Source organism: Eptesicus fuscus, chromosome 10, assembly GCF_027574615.1.
Source record: "Eptesicus fuscus isolate TK198812 chromosome 10, DD_ASM_mEF_20220401, whole genome shotgun sequence".
NCBI classification, from domain to species: domain Eukaryota; kingdom Metazoa; phylum Chordata; class Mammalia; order Chiroptera; family Vespertilionidae; genus Eptesicus; species Eptesicus fuscus.
In genome coordinates, this window is record NC_072482.1 from 58,421,946 (window position 1) to 58,434,035 (window position 12,090).

Genomic DNA, 12,090 nt, shown 5'->3' on the forward strand with positions numbered 1-12,090 from the left:
GATCACCAACATTAGTCCATGTTACCCATGTGTTCGGACAAAGCACAGAGATGGAGGGAAAATAAAACAGTCAAGGCAAAAACTGGACTCATTTTAGTTTACAATTTGGTGGCATAATGATAAATTCAAGAAGAGAAAATACAATTATCAAGTTAAAACTGAGCCTAACAAATTGCTTTTGTCAAACTTGAGTATAGATCTTAGCTCCTGAGGGCTACATATGAAAACCTTTTTGAATTCCCACTGTGCATAACACTGTATCTTTTTTAAAATATAAAATACACATTCAGTGAGGAAGAAAAAACAACAAAGAGCAGAATGTGTTAATATGAAACTGAAAGGGTGAAGCTCCCATTAGAGCCCAGTGACCCAGTCCCACACGTTGGGCTCAATATCTCAGCACAATTACAAAAGGGACCTTCTTATGAAAAGCTAGAAACTTCAAATCAATGTGTGTTCTGTGACTTATTCTTCAATAAAAACTTTCACTATCAGACAACATTTTCAGACCTCTAGCCTTAAGATGTTACTTTTAATACATTTTGACAAGTAAATGATAACAGAGATGGCCATATTAACTGTGGAGATGCCGTAGCTTATTTCTTTCTCAACAAAGCCCACCTCCAGCATTTCTAATCATGTCCAGAAATTAATTTCTAAAAAAAGTAACTATCAGGGCACGGAAGTCTTGCCATACAGAGTTCGTCATACATTTAAATCTCTGTGCATAGGCCAAACATCAATAAGTATTTGTCTCTGCACAGTGGGTTTATAAAAAAAACCACCACCACCACCACCACAAAAAACATTTATTTGAGAAAAAAATACTATCCAACGCATAAGAAAACAACAATAACAAAAAGTGTTCACTGTAAAACCTTGGAATGATATGATTATAAAATCTCATTTAAACAAACTTCATTCACTTAAACACATGCTATGAGGCAGGTAGTAAGAAACATCCTCACTTTATAGAATAAGAAACCTGGATACATTAAAGAAAAAAAAAAAAAACAACCCATATTGAAATGATCTTCCAAATAAAAAACTGAAGATACAAAGGGATATTAGAATAAAAACAAATTCTAAACGAGTGAAAAAAGAATTACTAAAATTGTAAACCATTATTACTTTTACTCCTAAACCCTAATTCTGATGAGGTTTGTGGTTCTGTGTTTCCATGTTATGAGTTTTTAAATGGAAATGCCTTGTCTTTGGGGGACAGTGCCATCATGCACTGTCTATTGCTGGTTCAAATTTCAACTAGAAGGATCTGCCTTAGATGAATAACATGAGATTTAGATATTTCTTTGCTCTAATTGCTTTATGTCTGAAAAAAAATTATTATAACCCCCAATAGCTAACTCACTTTATAAACAAAATCTAACCATATTATATAGAGCAAAGGAGGGAAAAATATGAATACATTATCTTTTCTTACTTTTTGTAGAAACTATTCTCTGGTTTCTCATAAAGCATATAAAAAAATAAAGCAATATTGCCTTCGCAGCTTGGCTCAGTGGTTGGGTGTCAACCTATGAACCAGGAGGTCATAGTTCAATTCCTGGTCAGGGCACATGCCCAGGTTGTGGACTCGGTCTCTAGTGTGAGGTGTGCAGGAAGCAGGCGATCAACTATTCTCTCTTTCACTGATGTTTCTATTTCTCTCTCCCTCTCCCTTCCTCTCTGAAATCAATAAAAAAATATAGCAATATATATGACAAATTAGAATGCCTAAGTGGGATATTACGACTCTCTTAGCCTAAAGTTGTTAAAATTATCTTCCAATGTACTAATTAGGCAAAAAAAAAAAAATAGATCTAATTTAAGTCACTTAGTTCCTCAGTAATTTCCCCACATTACTGATCTCACTGAAAATTATCTTCATATTTACAGGAGACAAGTAGAAAACTATGGCTAGTCCTCAACAAATAGAGACCATTTAGACCAAATATTACCCCTTAACCAGCTCTTGGGTAGCTGGTGAAGGATTCCACCTCTACAGTGGTCATTTGGTTTAATGAGCTGGTTCCTCCTTTTCATCTAATTTCTGCGCATCTTTTCAGACTTATCTCAGTTTTCACCACTTTTCCAGAATGGATAAAACAGCGATTCTAGGTGCTTCCTACTATTCTTTGCATATCTTTAGTACTGTATTCACCACATCTGTATACCTTTCTGTCTACTCCAACTGGACCAAAGTTTCTTAAAAGTAGGGACTATGTCTTACACATCTTAATATCCCCAGTGCCAGAAGACAGCATAATGCAAAGAAATTTAATGATGAATAATGAAATTTACAACTCCAATTGGAAACCAAAAATTAAAATGGTTGGGAAGGGCCTCAAGGTAAATTAAGTTCCCAGGTAGGAGGGCAGAAATGAAAATGAAAAAAAGGCAAGAGGCTACAGGATTATAATTGTCAGTAAGAGTTATGCAGGGAATCCTTATTAATTTGCCATGGAATGTAAGCTTTTCCTTATACATACAACCCATTTGTAAAATATCCACATGAATTCAGAACTGAAACAGCCCAACTGTTAAAGAGGATTACCAAAGCATGGACAGACATTTTTATTCTCTTAAGCCTAACCTCCTAGGTTTTTATATATTATAATTAGAAAACTGGGAAATGAAATATGATTGGGCAAAGCTTACAGGTGTCCTGTATTCTCCCAAGTAAAAGAATAAAAGCTACGGGCTTTAACTTTTGCTGTTTTTTGTTGATATGTTGTTGTTTTTAATGTTAATGAACAAAGAAAAAAATTCACTTCAGGTCTCATACAGAAGCTTAGCTCTGAGCCATTTTAACTAAAGCTGACACCACAGAAAAAATTTACCTGAGCTCACCTTTGATTACTTCCTGTTACCTCTAACTTGGCTAACTCCTCTAGTCACTTAAAAACAACAAAAAGAAACTCACAAAGCATCATTAGTTATTCTACACGAACAATGACCTAAAAGCACGTCTTCATAATTATTAGTATATTCTACCTTCATGTGATGAAATAAAGGCAAAATTCTTTCATGCATGAATCATTTCTTAAAGGAGTAGACAATGGTGCCACATAAGTTTTATGAAGTACTTTCTCTATCATGTGACGATAGTCAGTTCTTATCCAAACACACCCAATCTTAAAGTCTTTCGCTTTCAACCTAAGTTGGGTGCAGATGTTTCAAAATGCTTCACGTTTAACAATGCCACAGGCATACTGAACCAGACAGTAAACAATTCTTGACTGAAATAGTGACCTGTTTTAAATATTCCCCACAGATCCTGAAATGACCATTATTTTCCAATATGAGGTGACAAAAGAAAGAGGCAAATAAAAGTTTTTTCCAAAAATACTTGTATTAGAATGTGGCCTCCGCCTAGTATGAAACAATCAAACGTACCTCAAAAGTATAGGTGCTATTTATAGCATTTCAATTATGTCTGTATGGCGTGTGTGCGTGCTTGCATGCATATGTATGTTTCCCACCAATATAAGCATGTAACAATTTGGGTGTGAAGAAGACTGTCACACAAAGATATCCACCTATCGCAACTGAAATCACCTAAGAAGCAGGTTTGTGGGTTAAAGTTATGAATGGCTACCTCACCACTCCCCTTCAAAAAATATGCATGGGAAGTCATACTGTGTATTCTTTAGGAACAGGTGTACTTGTAGGACATGCTAAAAATTTAGAAGAGAATAAATATTTAAAAGAATAAAAGGCCTCCCAAACTTGTGTGCCATTCTTGTACAGAGCTGTGCTAACCTTGCATGTATTGTGACCTGGATGTAGGATGGCAAAACAGCACAAAGGTGCGTTTTGTCAGCTCAAAGCATGTGATCACTTTTCATTTAAATGTCTGAATGCCACAGACACCATTTTAATCAATTCAACAAGAGTTGTTAAAATCATACAGGAACTCTAAAATAACAAAATGAACAAAATCGATATAGAAGTTCAGGTTCTTAAGATCATACCAGGAAATATTTTAAGAGAGAACAGCACATAGGTGAGATTAGGTACTAGACACAAAACAGAATAAAAAGACAGGAAAAAGCAAACATTTCAAAATGTTATTTTAAACTAAACAAAAAAGTTAAAAAGTGAAAATGAAAATAAACGGTAGCATAGTAAAGTGGAAAAAAAACAATGAACCAGGAGATGGAGATGACCTGAGTTCTAAACCTAGTTCTGCAATTAAGTAGAAAGAAACTAACAGCAAATCATCTAAAATAAGAGAATGAACAGATAACTCTAAGGTTCTTTAAAGATGTCAAACACAAAATTAACACCAAACCAATTTCTTCCTGCTCTTTTCTAGTAAGTTTTCCTGCAGCATTCTGTGTATTTGTTGACAAGTGTGCTGCTGGTTGGGGGATAGATCATTACAGCAGAACAATTTCCCTCCAAAGTTTTAGTTTCATTGTGATGTTCTCATTCAATAATCACGGATCTTATAAAGATGTATTATTTTAAATGACATAATGTTTTGAGAGTAGACTGTCAAAAAATATAAGAAAAATAAGGTAGCCATTTGAATATTAAGCTATAACTTACATTTTAATTACTCTTAATTAATGAAGGCATTTTTCAATGTTCTTTAAAATACTACGAAGTACTCAAGAAAAAGAATAAAAATATACAGTGCAGTGAAACGAATAAATGAAAGTCAATGCTTGCAGTGAGGTATGAGGTTCACATCCCATCTCTGTTAGCAATAAAAATGATTAATCTCTTAATCATACTTCAAATGGAAAAACTAGTCTATATTCTCAGATCTTCAAGAAAGTAGCAAAACAGACAGGAAATAGGGATTGTTGTTTGTGTGTGTGTGTGGTATGTTTAAATCCTTACAGCATGGAGAAAATAAACTGGAACAGTAAGTAGTCCTAAATCAATAACAGTTACAGAGAATACCCCAATCAAAATTTCTGTAACTTGACTTCAAAAACAAAAAAAAGTCTAATTATCCCTGTAAGAACATAGAGGAAAATAGCAATATTGGTTGTCTCTGTAGAGGGGAACTGTATTAGGATTTGGTGAATAAAAGTTGAAAAGAAACTTTACTCTAAATTCCTTTAAGTACATTTTGATTTTAGAACTACATAAATATATTTTCTATCAGAAAATGATTTTTAAATTATTAACGGAATACAATACATAAAAGCCTTGATAATAGGAGTTCATCAAATTTAAATATTTTACTCTTTTAAAGAAAATTTAAAAAACCAGACCCAGACTAGGAAAAAATTACAAATCATATCTGATAAGGACTTATATCCAGAATATATAAATAACTCAAAATTCAGTAATAAGAAGACAAATAATCTATAAAATTTGATGAAAAGGTGTGAATAGATATCTCATTACAGATGTCTAGTACATGAAAACACACTCAACTTCGTTATTAGGAAAGTAAAAACTAAAACCATCATGATACACCACTACAAAAGCACTAGGATGGCTATAATAAGACAAAAAGTATAAGCTAGTGAGAATATAAAGAAACTGGAACTCCCAAACATTGCTGGCATGACTGTAAAATGGTGCAGCCAATTTGGAAAAGTTTAGCAGTTTCTTAAAAAGTTTAACATAAATGTACCATACTACCCAACCATTCCACTCCTAGGAATCAATCTATCCAAGAAAGGTGAAAACATGTCCACACAGTGATCTGTATGCAAACGTTCACAGCAGCATTGTTCATAAAGGTGAAAAGGTGGTAGAAAACAAAAAGAGAATAAAAGGGAAGAAAAAAAAAAGTGAAAAGGTGGAGCCTGGCCAGTGTGGCTCAGTGGTTGAGAGTTGACCTATGAACCAGGAGGTCATGGTTTGATTCCCGGTAAGGGCATATGCCCAGGTTGTGGGTTCAATCCCCAGTGGGGGGGTGTGCAGGAGGCAGCCAATGAATGATTCTATCCCTCTCCCTTCCTCTCTGAAATCAATCAATCAATATATATGTATATGTACATTTAAAAAGTAAAAAGGTTGAAACAATCTAAATGCCCACCCATTGGTGAATGAATAAATAAAATATAGTATATATTCCCAATGGACTACTTAGACGGCAATCAAAAAAAGGAACTTCTGAATCACACCACAAATGGGATGAAACCAAAAACTTACGCTAAGTGAAATAAACCAATCACAATTTTGTATGATTCCATATGTGTGAAATATCCAAAAGAGGCAAATTTCAGAGACAGGAAGCAGACCAATAGTTTCCGACAATTGACAGTGAGAGCACAGATTAGCTGCCAACAAGCAAAACTAAATTATTGAGTTGATCGGTATGTTCTAAAACTAGATGGCAGTGATGAATGAACAACTCAATAAATTTACTAAAAATAAAAATCATTAAATTGCCAAGAAACTATTTAATTGAAACTCTTACTGAAAACTAAAATTACACAGTAACGAAAGTAGATTAAGACTGGAAGACAGTATTATGGTCAACCTAATGTCAATTATGCTATGATTTAATTATCGTAAATACTGTTTCAGGTAATGACACAAAAAAAGAATTCAGTAATTTAAATTTTGAGTAAACACTTAACCCAGCATTAGAAATATGAGGGTGTGCAAGGCACCATCAAAAACTTTGACTATATGGTACACTCATGACAAATGACAGCAAGACCTAATAATACATTTATAAACTCTTTAACCAATAAAACCTGTTCAATTTCAATAATTCTGAGTACTGGTCAATAAATTTTTTAAAAAATCAATCTCTGTTGGTATTTTAGATGTCCCCTTGTCCCCTCCCCCCATTGAAACTTTGTGCAATTTAGAAGTGCTAGATACACACAAGAATGCCAGAAAAGGCAGGCATATTTAATTAAGAAAAACAAAGGTAAGATATTTTATTTTACTACCTCTTATTCTTTTAGAATGAAGAAACACAGTAGAAGATTAAAAATATTTATCAGACTGAATTTACAAATGAGAGGACCAGGAAACCAAAGATGAGATAAAAAGACAGTTTAAGAACAATGTATTTTATTTTGTCAAAGAGAGTCAATTCCTTATTTTGTTAGTGCCAGTAATTTATAAAATAGATTCAATATTAAGTGCTTCTGTTTCAAAAGACTTTTCCCTATAAGATAATGAAAATTTCTTCTGGCCCAGCTGGCGTGGGTCAGTGGTTGAGCTTCCACCCAGAAACCAAGAGATCACTGGTTCAATTCCTGATCAGGGCACATGCCAGGGTTATGGGCTCGATCCCCTGAGGGTAAGGGGGGTGAGGGTAGAGGCCATGGGAGCACAGCCAATTGATGATGTCATTAATGTTTCCATCTCTCTCTCTCTCTCCCTTCCTCTCTCTCTTAAAAACATACTTAAAAAATTTTTTTCTTCCTGAAGTAATTAGTAAAAGTTATAACTGCAGAATACTTACGTTACCTTAGGAACAAAGAGAAATGAAAGAAATGTTTCACTACTGCTAATTATATTACCTTCAGGAGCAATCGCAGAAGGACAGACTTCTTTGAGGAGATCTCCTAAAGTATGCAATTGTCCATCAGTAGCCACAGGACGAAAAAGCTTCTGAATGAAAGGTCGTTCAGTCGTTGTCTATTTGAAAAATGAAGAAAGAATTCAAACAATTAAGTCTTTGTTGCTACAAATAACAAATTAATAGATCAGAAATTTAAAGCTTGCATTAGATTCCTTTGGATATAGTGCAATCAGAAATATACATCATCAATGTGTTATTATTGCCCAGAATGCTTAACATAAAGTCAAGTAAATCTAGCAATGAGGAAACAATCAAACCCAGAATTTGCAATGCTCTACAACTGGCCTAGATGCCTCAAAAAGTTTTCAGAGGCAATAAAAAATAAAACAAAAACAATGCAAAAACATTAAAAAAGACTGACAAGATATAACAATTAAATACAAAAGATAAACCTTGACTGAATACTGGATTGGAGAAGAAAAATTTAAAAATCAGCTATAAAAGATTTTTTTGAAATAACTTGGGAAATGAGGAATGAACATTAGACAATTTTAACTTCTCTATATGTTAAAATTTTTTTTCAAAATAGTCAATACAGCAACAGTTATTAGCACTATGTCATAACTTATTGCTAATTGATTTTAATGTTTACCCACTTTTATAATTTTCATTTTCCTAAACTACCTCTATAGGAGCATGTCAAAGATGATGAAAACTTCATCATGACACAGAGTGCAGAAACTCTGGAATCAGCCAGTCTACTAACTGAAGTATTGTTTATGAGCTCTATGATCTTGCACCCAGTTTCTTCAGAAATTTGGGACATGCCCTATTTCTTTTTTAAAAATATGTATTTTTATTGATTTCAGAGAAGAAGGGAGAAGGAGAGACAGATAGAAACATCAAGGATGAGAGAGAATTACTGATTGGCTGCCTTCTGCATGCCCCACACTGGGGATCAAGCCTGAAACCTGGACATGTGCCCTGACCAGTAATCCAAACCATGACCTCCTGGTTCATAGGTCGACGTTCAACCACTGAGCCACGACAGTCAGGCCATTCCCTATTTCTTAAATTTGTGTAGAAATAATTAAAGAATTGTGCCAAGCACAGAGTAAGTTAATAAATAAATATATGATAAAGAGAATAAAAATAACCTCCTCTCCTTGTTATTTTATCTTATTTTAACACATTGCGGACAGATCACAAGAATTATCGTGTTTTCACATTACTCAGTGTTTTACAAAGTATCATACTTTAAAAAGATATTAGCTTGAAAGAACATGTAATAAATAACTTCAAAATGCAATGGGTATTTAATTTTAAGGCGTGCCTTTAACATTTATGTAAAATGTTTTTTGTACTCGTTCAATACCAACTTATCTGGCCACTGGGTAAAGCTAGAAATAAAACTACTGGTCTGCAATGTGTTAAGCTGGTAGTTTTTATTTTAAAATTTGTGGTGTGAAAAATTACAGAAACCTAAAAGTACAGAGTAATGCCTTTATATATATAAAAACCCAAGCGACCAGCCAACCAGCTGACTGGCCAGTAGCTATGAAGTGCAATGACCACCAGAGGGCAGACACTAAATGCACAGGCATGGAAGCATGAAACAGACTGATGAATCTCAGAAGGAAGGGGAGAAGGGGGGAAAAGATTAACCAAAGATCTTATATACATACTAGAGGCCTGGTGCACGAATTCATGCACCAGTGGGGTCCTTCAGCCTGCCCTGCGGGGACTAGGCCTAAACTGGTTCTCCGACATCCCCCAAGGGGTCCCGGGTTGCGAGAGGGCACAATTAAGTGACCCCACTGGTGCACGAATCCGTGCACTGGGCCTCTAGTATTTTATAAAAAAATGATCTCAACCATCTAGCCATTAAAGAAAATTTTGGAAGATGGCGGCAAAGGTAAACTCCTAAACTTCCGCCTCGCACAACAATTTCAAAACTACAACTAAAAGACAAAACGTCTATCACCCAGAACCACAGGAAAGCTGGATGAGTGGAAGTTCTACAGCTGGAAGGAAGGAGAAAAGAGCACAAGCGCTGAAAAGCTAAGGTACGGAGGCACGCGAATCGGGCTGGTGGTGGGCGACTGGGTGCACTGCTTTTTTTCAACCCGAAGGGAAACAAGCTCCTGATTACTCTGAAATCCAGTTTCTGGGGAGACGCCTACGGGGAGAAGCTGGACTGTCGGTCATCGGGTCGGAAAGTGAGGGCGACTTTCTTGCAGAGGCGCACCCAGCAATCATTGTTTTTTGCGCTGGAGCGCAGGATGCGGGGGGGGGGGGGGTATGGAAATGCAGAAAGGCAGAGAAGGCAGACTAGCAGCCATTGCTGTTTGCCACGCCCTAGCCTAGTGACGCTCTGAGAGCCCGCCCCGCACAATCTACAAACACACCCAAGCTCCGCGCAGCGGCTTTTGCATATAAATGGCCTGCACTGTCGAAGCTTAACCAAATAAACTGCAGCTCCAGTCAGACAGCTCCAAAACCTCCAAATCCCAAGCAAAGAGCACTTGCTGTGCTCCTGCTGGGTGGCCTCAGACAGTAGCTGACCTGCACCCCATTGGAGATCCAGAAACTAGTGTATCTAGTGGTCAGTGTGAGACGACACCCAGATTTCAACTACTCTCACAAGGGACACATTCAAGAGGCAGACTCAGTGAGCACCAAAGCCCCACTAGAACAAGTCCTGCCCCATAAACATGTCTCCTCCACAGCAATTCTTCCGTTATAGACACAGCGGGTCCTCAAAGCCAATTGGCCTGGAGGTCAATTCCTCCCAGTGGCACCAACAACAATCAAGACTTAACTACAACAAGGCTGTACACACAGTCCACAAAGGGGTGCACCAAGAGTGTCCACCTCAGGTGACTGGGAGGCTGACCTATTGAACCATATAGGACACCTAAGCACACAAAGCCACCCTACCAACTCAGGGAAGCAGCGAAAATGAGGAGACAAGGAAACAGATCACAAACGAAAGAAATGGAGGAGAACAAACGACTGGATATAGAGTTCAAAACCACGGTTATAAGGTTTTTCAAGAATTTCCTGGAAAAGGCCGATAAATTTAACGAGACCCTTGAGGATATGAAAAAGGACCAACTAGAAATTAAACATACACTGACTGAAATAAAAAATATTATACAGAGACCCAACAGCAGACTAGGGGAATGCAAGAATCAAGTCAAATATTTGGAATACAAAGAGGCAAAGGACACTCCTCCAGAGAAGCAAGAAGAGAAGAGAATCCAGAAAGTTGAAGATAGTATAAAGAGCCTCTGGGACAACTTCAAGCGTATCAACATCAGAATTATGGGGGTGCTAGAAGAAGAGAGAGAGAGCAAGACATTGAAAACCTATTTGAAGAAATAATGATAGAAAACTTCCCCCACCAGGTGAAAGAAATAGACTTACAAGTCCAGGAAGTGCACAGAACCCCAAACAAAAGGAATCCAAAGAGGACCACACCAAGACACATCATAATTAAAATGCCAAGGGCAAAAGACAAAGAGAGAATCTTACAAGCAGCAAGAAAAAACAGTTACCGACAAGGGAGCACCCATACGATTATCAGCTGATTTCTCAACAGAAACTCTGCAGGCCAGATGGGAGTGGCAAGAAATATTCAAAGTGATGAATAGCAAGAACCTACAACCAAGATTACTCTACCCAGCAAAGTTATCATTCAGAATTGAAGGGCAGATAAAGAGCTTCACAGACAAGAAAAAGCTAAAGAAGTTCATCACCGCCAAACCAGTATTATATGAAATGCTGAAAGGTATTCTTTAAAAAGAGGAGAAAGAAGAAAAAAGTAAAGATAAAAATTATGAACAACAAATACATATCTATCAACAAGTGAATCTAAAAGTCAAGTGAATTAAAAATCTGAGGAACAGAATAAACTGGTGAATATAATAGAATCAGGGGCATAGAATGGGAATGGATTGATAATTCTCAGGGGGAAAGGGGTGTCTGTGTGTGGGGTACATGAAGAGATTGGTCAAAAATCGTACACCTATGGATGAGGACAGTGGGGGGGAAGTAAGGGCAGAGGGTGGGGTGGGAACCAGGTGGAGGGGAGCTATGGGGGGGGGAGAGGAGAAACAGTTGTAATAATCTGAACAATAAAGATTTATTAAATTTAAAAGAAAAGAAAAGAAAATTTTGTTGCCCTAGCTGGTTTGACTCAGTGGATAGAGCATCAGCCTGCAGACCAAAGGGTTCTGGGTTCGATTCCAGTCAACGGCACATGCCCGGGTTGCGGGTTCAATCCAGTAGGGGGCGTGCAGGAGGCAGCTGACCAATGATTCTCATCATTGATGTTTCTATCTCTCCCTCTCCCTTCCTCTCTGAAATCAATAAAAATATATTTTTAAAAAGGATAATTTTGTTTTGTTTTGTTTTCTTTTATCACAGAGGTATACCTCAATTTCTTTGACATAACTGTTACAGATTTGGTAAAAAACAATGTGGTTTTAAATGCAGACATAAACTAAAATATAGCAAAAAAGAAATGTGGTACAAACATGTGAGCTGCCTTTTGCAACTTCACATTGTGCATTCAGTGGGTACATAATGTTAAAAATAATGTTCCCATAATACAGTTATGTGTTTGAGGC

General features: G+C 36.6%; 1 protein-coding gene across 6 annotated transcripts in view; it reads right to left on the reverse strand.

The window, feature by feature from the left end:
* The window catches only part of ATG5 (autophagy related 5), a 122,778-nt gene that overhangs the window by 13,752 nt on the left and 96,936 nt on the right, over positions 1 to 12,090 (reverse strand). For all 6 annotated transcript variants that reach the window (XR_008557226.1, XM_008155212.3, XM_008155160.3 and 3 more), the window contains one exon: positions 7,455 to 7,572. Coding sequence is in view for 5 of the 6 variants with exons in the window: in XM_008155212.3 (XP_008153434.1) it covers positions 7,455 to 7,572 (118 nt within the window). In the remaining variant the exon portion in view is untranslated. The remainder of the gene's footprint in view (positions 1 to 7,454; positions 7,573 to 12,090) is intronic.